The 18,582-nt window shown below is 46.4% G+C and overlaps 1 protein-coding gene across 1 annotated transcript; it reads left to right on the forward strand.

Moving 5' to 3' along the window:
• Positions 1-217: 217 nt before the first annotated feature.
• On the forward strand, positions 218-18,252 carry LOC147712538 (uncharacterized). Its single transcript, XM_086923240.1, has 8 exons — positions 218-380; positions 1,240-1,362; positions 10,134-10,534; positions 11,062-11,213; positions 12,085-12,284; positions 12,672-12,782; positions 16,144-16,279; positions 17,589-18,252. The coding sequence occupies exons 1-8, from the start codon at positions 307-309 to the stop codon at positions 17,748-17,750; spliced, it is 1,359 nt and encodes a 452-aa protein (XP_086779366.1). The 5' UTR covers positions 218-306; the 3' UTR covers positions 17,751-18,252.
• Positions 18,253-18,582: the final 330 nt, after the last annotated feature.

Here is an 18,582-nt window from a genome sequence, read left to right on the forward strand (position 1 = left end):
CAGATTTCTTAGGCCGTAGCATGTCTATATAGACAGCAGGACTACATTTCCCAGAATGCTGTGGTCTGGTGGCTCTCTCCAGTGTTGCCCACTGCAGTCGACCTACCCCACTCTCTCCAATTCCAAGTTCCAGATCTTCCTTCGTTTTCCTAATCAAAACTCCCGGGCTCAGCGGCTCCTCCCCCAGCCTGCTGCCAGAGGGGCTGCTCCCTGGCTCTCACTGGCTGCCGAGCCGGGGGCTGGTCTGGGGTCGATAAATAACCGCGGGCGCAGTGTCTTGTGTGTGTGTCATTGGGATTGTTCAAGATGGAGCCGGGGCTCATGGCAGCTGCAGCAGCGGGAGTGTCCGGGCTCGGGGCCGCGTCCAGGGTACCCTGCAGGTACGGGCAGGCTGCGGGGGGCGGGCATTTAATGAGGAGGTAGAGGTTAGAGGCACCGTCGCTGATCCCTTGTTTACGAAGGGCGCTTGTTTCCATTGTGCTGTGACTCAGCCATGTGGTGCGAGAGAGCGGCGTCCCAAACAAACCGCCTCAGCGGAAGTGAGCGCGCAGCGTTTGCCTTTACAATCTGCGCCTAGGGGTAGTATCCTTGCCCCAAGGCTGAGGACAGTTCTTCGAGGCCCGAGTTGTTTTCGGCTCCGGACCTACATATACTAGAGTGAAGTACTTTGTCCCAAAATCCCCTATCCAGTATTTCCGGGAGTCCTCGGCTTAAATGTTTGTAGAACGTCTCCCCTGAACCCACCAGCTACATAAATACGTTTTGCAGGTGTGAGATCACTTCCGCGACACCACGTCTATTTAGTTCTGAGGTGGTGGAGGAGGTTGCCCCCCAGGTACCGGAGATCCAGCCTGTGGGGAAGGGGCTCCGTTGAACTCGCGCCACTCAAACCATTTTATTGGGGGAGGTGGCTTTCCGAAGTACCCAAGTATTGCCTTCGCCCTCTCTCTGAAATTGTAGAAATGTGCACAGCCAGCTACTCCCATAGTGGTACTGAACCGTAAATTCGTGGTAGTAGGAGCTACATCCTGTATAGCGCCTCCTTGCGCTGCTGGGACCCCCCTGGAGCTCCGCCATAGTGTTGCAATCTGTATCTAGCTCCGCCCTCATTCTAGTGTGCGCTTGAAAGCACCCTGTCAAACGTTTTGGTTTAAACCGACTAGAATAGTAGCGATCGACTGGGCCATCAGAGTGATCCACTAGTAAGAGCCGTTCAATGTAACGTTTTGGTCTTTCCAGGAACTTCAGCAGCCGCGGAACTTGCAGATGGGGACAGAACTGCCGTTTTTCGCATGACAGAAAGTCTTCCCAGATCTGCTGGCACTTCCAGAACGGCTTTTGCTGCTATGGAGATCGCTGCAAGTGAGTACAATCTATCTATCATATCGTGTAACCTCCGGTGAGGGGCTATCCAGGCTACTCCTAAGTCTGCTTCTTGCTCAGCAACTGCTGCCCTAATCTTTAGTCCTTTTTAAATTATTATTATAATTTTTTTTATGCAAAGCGCTCGGTGTTTGACCTTGTCCGAGGCCCTAGATATACCTTTTGTACATGAATCTCGTTGTAACAGTGGTGCCGTGCTTTCGTGCATGTTCTCTTGATCCAAGATGCCTCATACATACACCCGCATATATAGACCTGGTCCCCTGATACCTAGCCTTTCTTTGCAAGCGTTGATGCACAGCTTTGTTGGTTCCTATTGCCTCGTCAATTTGGGCGCTATCTGGTCATAGTTTGTCCATTCCAGTGGGGTCTTTAGTTTGCAACTCATGTTATCCAACCATTCACTGCACGAAGACATAGGTGCAGCCAGTTTCCCACTCATTGTTGTGCTTCTTGTAACTGGCTTAGCCTGCAGTAGGCCGTTTGTTTGCCTCAACACGGTATTTGTTCCCACTCCAATCTACACTACCAAAAGTAGGTTGACCTAAACTTACCTTACGCACGTGACTTTATCAAAGCCACACTATGGCAAGCGGTGTGGTGCTTTAACAATGGATTTGTATAGTGCTACAATGTCGGCCCCTCCGCCAAGGCGGAGAAGCGTCACCCCCACTGTTCAAAAGGAAAAATGAAATGACGTAATGCTATCTTTCTATTTTTCCTATTGTCAGAGGTGGGCAAGGCTGGCCAGAGCAAGGGGGTGGGGGTGAAGAGTGGCTTGCACTCCATAACGGTGCATGGCTGTCCACCAGGCTGCAACGCAAAGGCTCCCTGTCGCACCTGAGTGCTGAACCATGACACTCGGACCAATCACACCGCTACACTGAGTGGCTCGGGGGAACCGGTGTGCCCGGGTGCTTCCTGCTGCTGTCCAGGACTGGAAGAAGATGAGGACGCAGATGAGATTGTGGCTCGCTGCCCCACTACCCCTGTCTGGAAGCAGCTGCTAAGGAGCGCTTACTACCCCGATGAGGTGGTGTTTGCACGCACTGCAGCAAAACACAACCTATCCATTATGCACATGATACTTAAAACACTGATTAGAACTATTTAGTCTCTAATATAACTAATTTAATAGACGGTATGTCTACTCACCCCACCAGCTTCTGTAAAATGTAACTTGCATTTAAACAGCACTGGTACAACTAAATAGTCAATGGACCAATCTGTACTCCGGTCAACAAACTGTGGCATTTGGTGTAGTGCTATGGAGGGGTGTGTATATATCCTGAGTCATATGTTTACAGGAGATGTGGGATGCCCAGGGGTGTATATACTTGGACGGTTTCGCTAGTGCAAAAGCCTTTTTTTGTTACCCAGTGGACTCACTAGTGGAGGCCTTGCTACACTGGTCAACTTGGGCCTTATTTGTAAAGTTAAACTTGTTTAAAAAAAAAATCAACAGATATTCTTGGTACCCATCTGACTTTTACTTACAAATGTAGAATGCTGGTAATAAACTTTTATAACGCAGCTGTTACCAGGAATTAACTGTATGCCGTCTCTAGTTTAAAAGTGTGTGTGTGTATGTATATATATATATATATATATTTTTCATTCTGAGTCTTTATTTACTGTGATTGTTATTGGGGGGGATTTAACCTCATGGCTGCTGCTGACGGCCAACTGCCGTCGCGTTCACTACCTTTGTAGTGCTGTGCACGTCTGACCATTGCGACCCCACCCAAACCACTAAATAGAACGTTCAGCGCAGTTATAGGGTGAAACTGCACCCTGGTTTCCCCTGTCAAGACAATGACCTATTGGAGAATGTGAACCCATTCACTGCTCAGGTGCACCTTAAGCATACACAGCAAGGTGATGCCATTAGTCTAATCCAGTACAATTTGGTTAATTTAATGGATCCAAGATGAGGGGTCAGCTAAGAGGGTATCTACAGTGGTGGGGCTTTAGCACCATTATAGATTATATTTTTGTTTATTTTTAGCCCTTTTCAGATTGTGGGATGACATGAGTGACCATGATTCTTTGCCGCCCGCCTTTCTATCGGATAAAAAGCCTATTGATGTGACCCACTTTAGCAAGGAACCAGTGCTACCCACCGGTGAGGGCCGGAGGATGTCCACCATTGGATTTTAATTCTACTTTGGTCACTTGTCCTACTGATTTCTCAATTTGTCTTATTGGTGACACTTCAGACAAAGTTATGATGTGTACAAATATTTGTAGATTTATTAAATCTGCTTTCTGTAAACCAAGAGATTCATGTCCAGTGGTGGTTTGTCATAGTGCTTGCGAGCACATAAGGATTTGTTGAAAAGAGCATGGGTAGTGTTAGAACTGGGGGTCTCTAGTTGGCAGAGGTAGGTACCACTGTCCAAATAGGGACCCTTGCTTCTAGTCAAGGTAAGGATACACTCTTTAGATAACCCCTGCTCACCCCCTTGGTAGCTTGGCACGAGCAGTCCGGCTTATCAAAGGCAATGTGTGAAGTATTTGTACCAACAGTAACCGTGAAAACACCACAAATGGACTCCACAACAGTTTAGAAAAAATAGAAGTATTAAACTAAACCAAAACAACAAAAATACAACATACAGTTTAAGAATATGGTTTCAAAGGAGTTCTTAAGGTTGTGTTAAAATAATCCACTGTTGTGTGAAAATAGTTCAGTTGCGTCATGTTTAGCCAACAGTACTTTTTAGATGCGACAAAGTTCCAAAACAGAAGCTTGTTAGGTGGAAAACAAGCAAAGCGTCACTCCTGAGACCTTGGGGAGGCAATGCAACATGCCTGCTGCGTCCAGCGGGGCTGTCGCGACAAATCTGGTCTGTATTGGGAGGGAGCCGATACTGTGTATGGATTCCGGTGCGTAGGTTCCGTAGGGAGCGTCTCGCAAAGGCACAATGCGACTATCTCGGGTGTGGCTACGATGCGCTGCGTCTATCTTCTCTTCTCGTGGCCCCTCAATGCGATGGCTCTGCGACGATACTTGCAGCGCAGTGATACGGTTCGTGAGTGGTGTGGCGATCTCACCCAGCTGACGGGCTCTGTGATGGTACTTTTCCCGCACCGGAGCAATGCGTTCCGCAAGTGAAGGATGCGTCTGTTCTTGCAGCGAACACAGGCGCTACGACGAGATCTATCTTTGCGGCGGCAGGAATTTCCGCGCACTGATGAGTATGCGCTCCGCAAGCGAGTGATGCATGAAAATTTGCAGATAGTCTTAGTTTCTTGTTCTCCAGCAGGCCACAACTTCCAGATGCCCCTCAGTCTGATTCAGCACTCAGGAAGGGCTTAACTCTCTCAGCAGTGTTCAGGGAAAGCTGGGGTGTGAAGTCCTCTTGTTGCTGGGACTTCTCAACAGGAGGCCAGCTCACAACAGGCCCTTTGAGATCTCTTTAAGCAAGGGGATTAAGTAACAACAAAGTCCTTGGCAGCAAAGCAACTGTAGGTCAGTCCAGAAAAGAAACGGCAGGACAGTCTTCCTTCAGTCTTCCAGCTTTCTCCTTGGCAGAGGTTCCTTCTTGATTCCAGGAGGTTCTAATTTTCTGTAGTCTGGGCAGCCCTTTTTATACCATTTCTTTTGTTCTCTATAGGCAGAGGCCTTGGCTTGGTCAGAACCGGTTCAGGTTCATTCCTGAGCACTTTATTTTTCTGTCTTCACCTTTCCTTTCAGAGAGAGGGGCAGGGTCGTCAGCTGCCCAAAAAGAGGTGGAGCCAGCATTGTGGGGAGGAATCACAGCCCTGGAGCACTTTGTTGACAAGATTCCCTCTCTCCTTTCACAGTGCAGGGCAGAGACACCCGACTCACCACAGGGGGTGGAGCCAGCACTGTGGGGGGCAGGCAGTCCTATTCAGGTCCCAGGTGCAACTCCTTCCTCCCATCTAAATGCAGATCTCTAGTCACCACTGAGCGGACTCATTCTGTCTCCTGGAATCCCCCAGACCTGTCACTCACAAACCAGACAGTCCATTTACAAACAGGCTAAGGCACACAATGGTCAGACAAGAGAACAGCCACTTTCTAAAAGTGATTTTTCTCAAACACAGGATTTAAAAACCATCTTTCCTAAAAGATGTATCAAATTCTGAGTTCACGGATACCAGCCGTGTATGTCCTATCTTGCTCCTATGGGAAGATATGCAGGTAAACACTATACTTCCTGAGCGGAGTGTTTGTTAACACTCAACTTGTGGAGTATTTGGATAGCCATACTATCTTGGATCCCTCAAAATCTGGGTTTAGACCAAACCATTCTACAGAGACCACCCGTATTGGGGTTAGGGATCATGTCAAAGTGGTGCAGGATGGTAACCAAGCAGTGATACTGGTCCTATTGGATTTGACAGCAGCTTTTGACACTGTCTCATCAGAAGCTGATACATCAACTGAGAGGTGGGGCTGCAGGGACAGGCACTGAACTGGCTCATCAATTTCCTTGACCGCGCACTAAGACCATCTTGTGACCTTTCCGGTCACAAACCTTAACTCACAAAGGGGGTGCCCCAGGGCTCTTGTCTCAGCCCTACTTTATTCAATGTCTATGTGGCCCCTCTAGCCAAGGGCATCAGGAAATTGGGTTTCAACCCTTTCTCTTACGCTGACGATACCCAGCTGCTCTTGACCTTTGATAAAGATTCTGAGGATATTGAGCAGTGTTTTGCAAAAGGTATGTTAGCTATCAGAATGGATGACGAACCATTGCCTGCAGTTAAATGCATCTAAGACTGAAATCCTGCTGTTGGGCACAGCTCAGGCTGTTTGGTCCCCCAGGTGGTGACCTGCGTCTTTTGGTCCGTTCCAACTTTAGTGGCAAAATCTTGGGGTTCACTTGTTATTATCTATGAGGGACCAAGTTATGACCACTACGGGGACCTGTTACCATAAGCCTTCTGCGAAGAGTGTTCTGCTGGGTACCACTCTAGATGCAAAGGACCTTGATTCAGGCATGATTATTGGCCGCTTGGACTACTGCAATGCCTTGTTGGCATCTGCAAATGAGTCCCTTCTCAGCAGATTGTCCAGAATGTGGCTGCGTGCCTGGCTCTAAAAAAACCTCCTCGGCAGGCCCTTTATTAAAACCGCTTCACTGGCTCCCCATCCGCCAAATAATTCATTTTAACCTTGGATGCCTCACTCACAAAGCTTTGTATGGCTCAAGCCCCAGCTATTTGGCAGATAAATTTGAAGTTTATTGTACCAATCGTCATCTTAGGTCAGAACGGAAAGGTTTGTTAGTGGTTCCCCGTTACAAGAAGCTTAGGACTGGCGGCAAAACGGTGGTCAATCTGGCCTCAATTTTGGAACACTACCTGTGGACTTGCGTAAATGTCCCAATTTTTGTATGCTTTAGGAAACTTCTGAAGACAACACTATTTAGGGTGTAACTTTCTTCTGCACAATAGTCATCTGGCTTTCCTGTAATGATAGCACGGAGATAACCCTTCGGGGGTGATTCCTGCGCTTTAGAAATTTCATAAATACAGACTCCGCATTCCCCATTATAGCTTTTGGGCAAGATAGCCTTTAAATAGTGAAAAACGAAAATGGCTGTAATTCACTACCATAGCATGTCGCCCACACTGATACTTGCTCTACCTTTCACATACACTGCACCCTGCCCAGGGGGATACCTTGGGCCTTCCATAGGGGTGTCCAGTGTGTACACGAAGGGTTAGGCCTGGTCAGTGGGGACACTGGCCAGGTTGACATGGTAGTTCAGACTGCACACAGGCCATTTTAGGGCTACTTATGTGGGTGGCACAATCAGTGCTGCAGGCCCACTAGTAGCATTTGGATCAACAGCCTTGGCACACTCTGTGTACTTTACTAGGTACTTCTTGGTGAGACAAATATGCCAATCATGGATAACCAATTACAATAACAATTTACACAGAGCATATGCACTTTAGCACTGATCAGCAGCGGTAAAGTGCCCAGAGTCCTATTGCCAACAACCACAGGTCAGGGGAAAACTAGGGAGGAAGAAGCAAAGTTTGGGAATAACCCTGCAAAAAGGGCCATTTCCAACAGGCGGCCTACTACTAGATTTGTAAGGATCGCAAGACCCAGCTGAAAGAGGAGGCCGGGGATAATCTACTCACTACTAATGCTCAGCGAGAGTGCCAGCTTTTGGCAAGTGGTAAATCTTCCTTTGTTTAGTAGTGATCAACATGATAATCCTGCGTGAACCATTGCACCACAAACTTGGGTTGAGCATTTTAAGGTAATTTATGATCAAGAGCAAGTAGTGACTTCCTCAGTTGGTAGTAAGGAGGATCCTATAATTGTATTCCAATTGGCTGAAGTGAGTTTAGCTATCGCTTGTCTTTCCTCCAACAAGGCTCCGGGTCCAAATTGAGTGCCTGGTGACTTACCCTGATTTTATATAAATGCCTTGTCTACCTGTGTGCCCCCTTTAATAACTCTAGCTGCTCCCAGCCACTGACATTGTAAGTCGGTCATTGTCCCAATTTTCAAAAAAAGAAATGGATCAGATCCAGCTTGTTACAGACCCACCTCTCATTGATTCATGGTTAAAATTCTAGGTCGGGTCCTGTTGGATCGGCTTTCAACTTGGGCAGAGAAGCACAGCTTTTTGTCTGGTTTGCAATATGGGTTTAAGCCAGGGTGGGACACCTTTTTAACAAAGCTTTAATCTTTATCTTCAGATATTTAAGTATACTATGGCAAAGGGGGTGTAAGCCACCTGGCCTTCTTGGATCTCAGTTCAGCTGTTGATAGTTAATTGCTCTAAGCTGTGGTCCATGATGTCTGAGATGAGTGTAGAACCTGCACTAGTTATCTTTTTGCACAATTTACACTAGGATTTTTCAGCATGACTTAGATATGGAGCAAATGGGGAATACACATCACACTTTAAATAGAAGCGTGACATTCGCCATAGTTGCTTTCCCCGCCCCCCTTTTTTTTTAATTTATTTTTTATAGCCATCAACTGGAATCCATTTTAACAGAATTTTCTGTCCGTAGAGTTGGGGGTCTACCAATCCTCCACTCTGATTTATGCAGATGATACTGTTTTAATTGCATGGGCCACCAGGGGATTACAGAGGTGTTTTTTTTTTTTTTTTTTTTTTTTTTTTTTTTTTTTTATTGAAGAGGTTTTATATAGCGCTGGCTGGACCCAGGAGTATCAGAGTGCTTTACAAGGTGTTTCCATACAGGTACAGTGTGAATAAGCAGACAATGGAATAATAGAGAAAGTCCACATAGGATACATGCCATCTAGGTAAAAAACAATTGCTAGACACTATGAGTAATACAAAGTAGCGGTCACAGTTTGGCGGGAAGCCTCACTTAAATATACAAAAAACATGCAAGAGAACTGAGGGTTAAGGGGAGGTAAGGTGATCAGATAGAAGGAAAGGGAGTTGGCCAGGCAGGTCATATGCGGAGCAGCTAGGTGGGGTGATGCAGAGGGTGAGGCTACCAGGGAGGGATTAGAAACCAAGTATTTATTAAGGAGAAGTTTGAGTTCTTTTTTGAAGCTGGGGTAGGACTGGTTACAGCGGAGGTCTTTTGGGAGGGCATTACAAATAAGTGGGGCATTGCCTGAAAAGGAGCGTGACTGAGTGGAATTCTTTTTCTGAAAGGGGGGGGGGGGTTAGTAGGAGGGTGTTGGAGCTCCTCCGTGATTGCGTGCAGCCTGCTTTGGTCAGTTTGTTGGAGAGGTATGTCGGTGTCTTTTGGTGGAGGATTTTGTGCGTAATGCAGGCGGTTTTATATGTGGATCTACCTTCAATGGGGAGCCATTTAAGAGCAGGAGAGATGTGGTCAAATCGTTTGCAGTCCTTGATAAGCCTAGCCGCGAGGTTCAGCACAGATTTAAGAGGTGCCATGTAGGTTTTATGAATAGCCGTGACTTGTCCATCAATTTCTCCAAATCACATGTGATGGAAGTTCGGCCCGCCTAAGACTGAAATCATAATTTGTAGTAGAGGGTAACCATATAAGCCAAGTTGATGAATTTCGATATTTGGGTGTTCAGTTGGACTCTTGCCTTAACTGGCATTCATTGATAAATGAATTGCTTTCCATAGGGTTTTGTATTGCATAGACTTTCTTTATGGCTCACCCACATAAAGAGAATTTTTGATATTTTATGGCCAAATGCCTCCTGGTAGTCTGCTATGATTGCGGTTTTGGGGGCTTTGGACCTGTCGACCCAATTCAAATAGCTGGAAACAAATTCCTCGGGCACTCTTAGGGTTCCACAAAGTACATCTTCTGAGGTTGTTCACAAAGTGTTTGGCATTTTTCCTGCCCGTGCTGGAAAATGTCACCACACACAGCACAAGAGGACACTGCTTCTTTCTGCGCTAGAGTAGATGTTCTACTCTGGCGCCAGCTTTCTCAACACAAATGGAAAGTTTATCAACGTGAACGGTTTAGACAACCCACGTTGAGATCTCACTGGGAGGTGGTCTAGTTTTGGATTTTCCTTTCTCGCCAACTTGGCGTTGGCGGGCAAGTAAAAGCGCAGATTTTTTGGGTACTCTGCGAGGAGTGCGAAAACTAAGACCGGAGCAAAGTTCACCACCCAGGCCTAATCCTCATGACCTAGCTAGTTTCTTCAATGTTGGTATATCATTTCTCTAAAGATCAGGACTTTTCCTCCCCATTTGAGAATCCTAGAGTGCTTTTGTAAATAATGCGTTTGGTCACTGGTGTAGACTTAATGTGGCTTAAATATGTCTCCTCAGTTACCAGCATGTGCCACCACTGTCTGGAGGGGCGTTTGGATGCCGGCGGAGCTCCGAACCTGCTGTCTATCTGCCGGAGTCTACCTTTGTGTCATCCTCGTTCCATGGCTCTGACCCTGCCCTCTCCCAGGGGCTGCCCCTACTGTCTACTTCGCCACTATTGCCCACTCCACCTCTACGGCCCTCACCCCATCTTTTACCAACACCAGTCATTGGCAGGGCCCGACGAGGGTCGGCACCTGCCCTCCCTAGCGTGTCGGAGCTGCAGAGGAGCTTTCAACAGCTGAACACTGAGTTTGAGGAGGATGAAGAAGGCGTTGGCGAAGGCACTTCTGCTAGGCACCCCTCAACAAACTGGGCCCTGGCTGCAGAGTTCATCCCAAGGCACACACTGATAGAAGGTACGTCACAAGCGAGGAGTATTGAGGTGTGGAGCTAGTGGGTGACAACTTTTTTTTTTTCTTCCGTAATGTATAATAGTTTTTGGTAGGCGGGGCAGCTTCCAGATAGTCTGTAACAAAGCAGTACCGTGCTCCTGTGTGAGGGCGGCTATAAGCGATTCCTATTCTTGAAGTTGCAGCACCACTTGTGCTAATAACTAAAGGCTGTTCGTTTCTCATATGAACTATGTGCATCTCATTGATCGCTGGGTGGCCTTCTCCTGGCTTCTTGGGACTTTCAAAGCCAGCCAGTGTTGCTTCAGCCGATTGAATACTTTCTGTACCAAAGGTAGGGGTTGAGTTCCCCAGATGTCGAACCTCTGATGTATTAATTGAAAGCCAGTAGTAGATAACCTTTGTTACCTACCCATGTTAAAGTACTAGGCATTAAGAAAACCATTAGGTCTTGGTAACAGTTCCAGAATTGCACTATAAGTCTGGATAGTCTGTACCAGTGAGTTTGTAGAACCTGTGCTTTCTACCCTCAGGGCCCAGGGCACCAGAGCACAGCCTTTATAGGTCTGCCTCGGAACCTTCTGTGCACGAGAAGCAATTAAACCCAGAGACTGAGGACCAGCACCAGGAGGGCTGCTCAAGCAAGCCGGCCGCAGGCTGTCCGGAGACCGCGCAGGGGCCTATGGTAGGTGTTAAGCAACAATTGCTGGTGGATGGTAGGTGTTTTTAGGCTGACTTAAGTGTTCCAGCCACCGTGGCTGAAGAGTCTCTGCAAGCTGAGAAATCACAAGCACTCTAGGTAATTTCTTAAAAGGCTTTATCGAGTGAGTCTGAAGGGGATTAAAGCCTTGATTGGTGGTCAGGTTAGCTGGTCAACAGGGTCAGATTGTTAAAAAAAATATATATTGCTGGACTGTGAGTGGCATGTTTCTGCAGCTGAGAGGAGTGGGAGTAAGGACGTTGCTTTCTGACTCCTGGGCAGTTGAAACCAAAAGGCGCTGCCTTAATTTGCACTGGGGTGATTTGGCACTGAATAAAGCAGTTCACTAGATCGCAACAGTGTTGCTTCAGAGTGCACTGCAAGCATAGTCTAGAATCTAGATAATGGAAGCATACATAATCTTATAGTCACTGAGTTGAAGACAAGACCCTGGGCGCCTACCTTGGAGAGTTAAGATGGTCCTGTCTCAGTGGGTGGGTAAGTGGGATTTTGACCAAGTACTTTCTGATACGAACAGATCTTATTTAAGCGGTTAACGCATAATGTTCACCGTGCGGACTCTAGTAGTGACACCATTTCAAATTGTAGGCCTGTTTTGGTATCTATTGATCGTGCCTTATGGTGGTGCCATTGCCTTTTTTTTGACACTTGGGTGGCTTGTCTCTCCAGATTCTATCAAATACTGGGTTGTAGTTGACCAACAAATGTCTATGGCTGTGGGGATGACGGAAATTGCTCTACGCTTGTTGGGAGACGGGGTAAAGGTGTAGGGGAGGTTGGTGTGCGAAGTCTGGTTAGTTATCTGCCAGACTAATCTAACCTGTACTCTTTTTAGACGGTGAGTGACGGAGATGCAGATTCTGCCTTCGAGCAGAGTAAAGAAGTGGTCTGTGGTATCTGCATGGACAAGGTGTATGAAAAAACCCTACCCCACGAGCGTCTCTTTGGCATCCTGCCCCAGTGTAACCACTCTTACTGCGTGGGCTGCATACGCAAGTGGCGCAAGTGCCGCGACTTCCAGAGTGAAGTCATCAAGTAAGTATTGTGTTATGGGAGCAGTGGGTGCAAAGCTGTGTCAGAGTGCAGTCCAAAACGAAACGGTCTGGCTTATGTGAAGAAATGAGACTCCCTTGGGCGGGGGATGGAAGAGGGCGCACAGCACTAGATTTCTAAAATGCACTTTTGATTTTTTTTAAAGTTTACTTTAGAGGTGCTTTAATTGGTCCAGTTCAAATATAAATTAGGTTGTTTAAATTTCAGTTGGTGAAACTGAAGCAGCTGTCTGGAGGAGGGCGGTTACAAATAAATTGATAGCAGTATGCTAAGCTGCCGAAATGTATTAAGAGCACACGCCGGGGAAGGGGGCGTTGAGGATTTTGTACTAATACCTGTATTTTTTCATTCATTATTTTTTGTTTTTAGGGGCTGTCCTCAGTGCAGGATCAAATCCAGTTATTTCATTCCCCACAAATACTGGATTAGCGATGCCACTGAGAAGGAAAAGCTGGTGCAGACCTTCACAAATCGAACCAGGTGTGGCATCACTGCAGCAAAGCATAATGTGCTCCCGACAAATGCTCTATTACTTTTACCAACTACTTGCTGATTAGCATGTTGGGGTATTTTAAACACTTTGGGTGTATGTTGCATGATTGTCTGTACAGGTGAGCGGATGGTATTGTATTTGTACATAAAGTCAGCAGCCCTGAACTGCGCCACTGGTTGGCCATGGGGTTTTGGCCCGTATGTGATTCTGTTGGCAGAAGTCTCTCTTGATGCAATTCACTTGCTTGATTTTGAAGAAAAAAAGCCAAACTAGCAAAGTTGCTTTTCCCTATAAACACTATAGCTGGGAAGCAAACTTGCCGGTCTTGGGCCGGTGTGGTTTGGGCAGCCATCCTTTTGTTCACGTTGTTGGTGCTTCTTTGTTCCTTGTCCCACCTAATTCACCCTTCCCTATTGAGGCCTTCACCCCCACCCCAGATAACGCCGTATACAATAGTTATAACGGGCAGAAAATGCATATGAGGTACAATTGGAAGAGCAGGCAGAAGCCTGCTTCTACCTGGATACTCTGCCGACCAGACCAATAGAACAACACTTTTCCCCCAATGCTACCTAGTGTCCTTTCGAGGGGGACCACTGCAGCAGAGGCCATAATCTCAAGATTTGAAGATGCTTATTTTCCACCAAAGATTTCTGCTGCCCTTGCATCAAGGCAATGTGACACACCCTTGTGTCAACTGCCTGTAAGAGGGCAAACACCCCCACACCCAGAGGTCCCCCAGACAAGAAAAGCAAGAGGGTAGACCTGGACAGAAAATGAAAGGTCAGCAACTCAATGGCGTATAGCCAACTCAAATGCCCTACTTAATCTGTTTGCTCACCAGGGGGACGAAATGGAGACTTGCAATACCTGCCAGAAGAGTTCAAGAGGACCAATTTACTGCAGGAGAAAGGAAAAAACAATTATGAACTCCTGCCTCAAGTCTATTTGATGCAGTAGACCGCTAGTAAGTGGATATGCACTACTACCCTGCACAGACCTGCTTGGCAGAGAATCCCTGGCGTTAAACGGGAGGTACAATCCTCAACATTTGTTCCGCAGGAGGCAACCTATTTAGGAAAAGGTGATTAAGTGATACATCACGTGGAAAAAGGACACCACCTCCAAGGCCATTGGAGCCCTACATTAGAGACCCCCTTCAGAGGGGACATGGCAAAAGGGAAGGTGCACTGACTAACATTCCACCGAGCACTACGCATACAGTCTTCAGACAAAAGTAGCAAAACATTATAGAACCATGGAAATACAGGTCCTCTACAAAACAGCCTTTTACTTAGACTAGGCAGAAAATCACTGGTGGGGGGCACACAATAGTGACTCCACATGGAGCCCTCTTACACAAGTCACCAGAGGGAAGAAGGATTAGAGTTCCAAGACTAACTGAAAAATCACCTCCGACAAATGGATACTAAATATTGCAAGACACGGTTATTGCATATAGTTGTAGAAGACTCCTCCCACAGTATCAACAAAGAAGGGAGGATTGGAGAGCGGAACGACCACACATACAAGATGAGGAGGAGGTATAGAAGTTGTGCTACAAAGAGAAACCCAGAGGGTTCACTCCTCTCTCCTTGGTGCCAAAGCCAGACAACACATTAAGACCTAAGCTAGATTTAAGGACTCTCGAGATCAATCAAAACACAAGTTCAAGATGACTACCCTACAAGAGATCATCCTACTTATGAGTGGGAAGGGGAAACCACATGACCACTGGATCTCTGACTACTCTGAGTTCCTGATTTGCAGTGGATAAGGCACTATCAATTCAAGGTATTACCGTTTGCAACAAAATCAGCACTTGGAATAATTTCAAAATATTTAGCCATGGTAGCAGCACTACTGGCTAAAGAAGGCACTACCAGATGGGGACTAATGCAAGAAGGATAGCCCAGATAATCCAATACTGGCACAAGACTGCAGGAGTAACATTCAAAGAGACCACTAGCACACTACACCATGAAAAAGGGAGCAACACTAGTCTTCCTAAGATGTTTGGAACTGTGATACACGCACAGCAGCCATATGGTCTTCAATAAACTAACAGTACAGCTCCGTGGATATTAAAGCCAACAATGAGACTTGGGGCAACGAGTAATAAACCCTTTAATTGTAAACTCTCACTGCAGGGAATCCAGCCTCCAGACTGGATACTGCTGTATAACCAATGAACATGTAAATCCAGGGAAGAAAATCATGCTGCCAGGCTAAATGGTTACCTACCAGTAGGAGCAACTTTCCAGCTTTAAGAATTTTCACAAGCAACCAATGACTGGTTTCGCCTTGGTTGGGGACTCTTGAGTCAGTTGTAATTTGGTTAGAGTGGCACGATGAGCACAGGACCCACATCTGGGCATGCTTGTTGCACAACCACAGCGAAGCCAGTCATGGGTCGTGTCCACTTTTTTGGGTTTGTTCGGAAGGCCTGGCAGTTTGATTTTAATGAAACTGGGCCAAGACTGACGATCATAGGACCGGTTCCAAGATTATGCTGGTTGCACACCACTCCTCTTAGCATAGACTCTACTACACATGCCAGCAGCTAATTCCTTTCCAGGTCTCTGCTTCTCATAGCATGTCTGTTCTCCACACAGTTGTAATTTTTGCCCAAAGGCCTGAGCTACGTGGAGTCTAAGAAGTTATAGCCCATCTGTATTACTATATAATACCATAGGTAGTTTTATTCCAATCTCTGCCAATTTAGTCCAAATTTGGCTTAAACCCAAATTTGCAAAACCAGCTAGCTTATCTGTTGCCGAACTTCATCAGTCTGAGTGTCTCATCGTGTAAGAGCTGCCTGTCAACCCCCTCTTAATCACCACCCTTTTTGGACAGCAGGTTGCACCCACACACTTTAATGGTCACACCCGGTAGGTTCCTTGCAGCTTTTTTGATTCACCAAATGTTCAATCTTTGGCAGATCTTAGTACAAGGTGTGTAATAAGGGCTTTTTACTTCTCTTGTGAAACGGGCCTAGACTGAGGTAGTCATGCAGATGAGGGCATTTTTTTTTCTGCAGTGAGCCTCCAGAGGTTCTTTATGGTCCCTGGACTCTGCTGAAGTTCCAGTGGTTTAAATGTGGAGTTGTATTTCTGTTCCACCATTATCTTTAGTTGTAGCATTCCTGACTTCTGCAAAGGATTGCCAGTGGTTGTGGGTGCTTTGCATGGGAAGTGACCAATTGGAAACTGCCAAGTGAGGCACTAATAAACTAACTTGGATGTGGTTCATCCTTTCAGCGTGGTGAGGGAGTGCTGGGGTATCTTCTGTGTAGTGGTAATACATTTATCTGCATTCTTTGCTGACCTACTTTTTCTCACCCCTTAGCAAAATAAGATGCCGCTTCTTTTTGCGTGGACATGGACACTGTCCCTTCAAGTCCGATTGCATCTACCTGCATGAGCTTCCTCCTGGACACCAGCCAAAGAGACGGCGTGAGCACAGGCGGTCCAGTGCCACACTGGTAAGGGCAAACCATTTGGGAAGTTGGGAATGTGTACCCAAGTCAAAGCTGTTTGCCATTTTGGTGTAGACTTAAGACCCGTACTGCTTGTTTGGCTTTTCACTAGTGATCCTCTCTTCACGTTAAAGCAAATTAGGTGTTGAATAGTCTAGGTAATGGTCCGCTAGTCTCAAATAGGCTTAGTACATCTGCGCAAGGATGAGTTATGACACAACGAGGGTTCTGTCAATCACTGTTTTGTATGCTTAAATTAATCTCCGCCACTAGTAGTAATTTGGGGCTGCATACAATCATTTTTATTTTGCACACCATGCCACCTCCGTTTGGACCCAGCTAAATGCAAATCAGTCTTGAACCTGCTGCAATGGGAACAGTCCAGCCTGAACCGGAACACTAGTAACCCAGGACAAGTTTCTCCCTAGTTATGGGCTCATCAGCCGGGCACAGCCTTGTTCCTGTGCATGGGACCCATGCCTGGGCATATCCGTCCTACTTAGGGTGACACAATAAGTATACAAAACCGTGATGGACAGAATGCTTTAAGTGGGTCCCGTGTTCACTGTCACTGGAACCAAGCTATCCCTAGTGAACCCATAACTAGGGCAAAACCAGTTCTGGCTTGCTTGCGTTCAGGGGGGAGCTAGCTTGGCAGTTTACATTGTAGGAGAGTACATAAGTTATTGCTGGTTTCAGTGCGCCTAGTTTAATGGAAGACTTGTTAGGGGGTGCAAAAAATAGTCTTGAAATGGTAAGGTCTTGTATTACTTTTCGGAAGGTGTGTGGTGGAGAGACGAGAGGGCAGGTAAAGTAAACCAATATCTAGATTTCACTCATTTGTGTTATGGAGCGGTTTTTTTGGGCATAAGGAAGTCGTTATATTGACTCTGCTTGGCATCATAGAGGTAATCATCCTCCTCGTGAGTTGATCATTATTTAATGGAAGGGATGTGAACTGCCTCAGTTTGTCCTCACAAGTGCACTTTGTATACCTAATAAAAGCAATTGCTTAATGGCTTTATTTAATTGTTTTAACAAATTAGCCACTCCCAATCTGCTCGTGCTGGCATGGTATTTGACTTTACTAATTATTGCACCAGACACGTCGAAATATAAGTGGTGGATGGCAGGTTTTTGATGTAGGGCTTCGTGGGGGTTGATGAGGTATGGTGGTGTGGTTTGTTTGGGGTGCTGCCTTTGGATGGGAGGTGCCCATGATTGAGCAGGGAAGTGTTCCATTGAAGCTGGCCACCTTTCCAAGTCTCCTCTGTCTCAAGTCATGGGAATAAACTGGCTCCTCTTCTGTTCACAGCCGTACAGTCACTTTGTAGAGCTGCTGGATGATGAAGATGACTTCGAGGACTTCTACCTTCTGCAGTGCGCAGTTGCACTTGCAATCCTGGAGAGGAGCAGTGGTCTGGATTACAGCCACGAAATTGAGATCATGTTGGGTTGCAGCGACGACTCTGACTGAATATCTTGGCGATGAGCTGTCTTCACCTGCTGTGGGCAGTCCTGACTGCAGCAGTACTTGGGGTTTCATGCTGATCATGTTTGTCTAGAATGATTCCTAGTTTCCTGGTTGGCCTGTTTACATCCGCTATTTTGCGTGCAGATTTAACCCGAGGCAATGCAGTATCACACACGTTGATTACACAGTTTGGAAGCTTTCTAGAGCACGGCCGCCTGTTGGGCCCCTCAGTACCACTTTTCAACATGTTTTCTAGCTGGCACCGAAGCTCACATTTAGCACAGAGCCAGGCTGGGGCACTGCGTCCAGCAGCTGCCTTAGTTGTGGCTTGTCTCACATCATGCACCTATTGAGAAGCAGTGCTATCTGACACAGCAGGCGATTGGTTTATTTTTGTATTGCAGTGCTGTTCTGTGTGTATAGCAGGCTTTACTGCCGAGAGGGGTGGGGTGGAGAAATTGGGAGTATATTTTTGTACCATTATGTAAATAAACAGAAAGAAGTACCTCGTGTTCCACTTTTGCATTTTTCTTGAGCACTTGTTCATTAATTATTAGTATTTCGTTTCTGATTGCAATAGTAATTCTATGAAGGCTAACTTGCTAGTGCATTTCCGTTGGCATGTGGTCCTTACCCACAAATCTGGTAACCATCTCGGAATTCAGCTTTTTCCTGATTAGTTTGAAGCTTACTAGTTTTAAAATGTTTACCTCCTCTGAATGAGATCATCCTTCATTTGTATTGTTGTAAGAATTTATTTTTAGGCTTCAACAACCAGACCGAACAAGCGATCTAGTTACAAAAGATATTCTGGGAGCTTATCACGAATTTACAG

Source organism: Lissotriton vulgaris, chromosome 5, assembly GCF_964263255.1.
Source record: "Lissotriton vulgaris chromosome 5, aLisVul1.2, whole genome shotgun sequence".
Classification (NCBI taxonomy): Eukaryota; Metazoa; Chordata; class Amphibia; order Caudata; family Salamandridae; genus Lissotriton; species Lissotriton vulgaris.

Excerpts from the sequence above, each read along its gene's own strand:
- LOC147712538 (XM_086923240.1), top strand. The coding sequence starts at position 307 with ATGGAGCCGGGGCTCATGGCAGCTGCAGCAGCGGGAGTGTCCGGGCTC. Across the intron at positions 1,363-10,133 it reads TGCTATGGAGATCGCTGCAA|TTACCAGCATGTGCCACCAC; the intron begins GTGAGTACAATC and ends ATGTCTCCTCAG. Across the intron at positions 16,280-17,588 it reads GGCGGTCCAGTGCCACACTG|CCGTACAGTCACTTTGTAGA; the intron begins GTAAGGGCAAAC and ends TTCTGTTCACAG.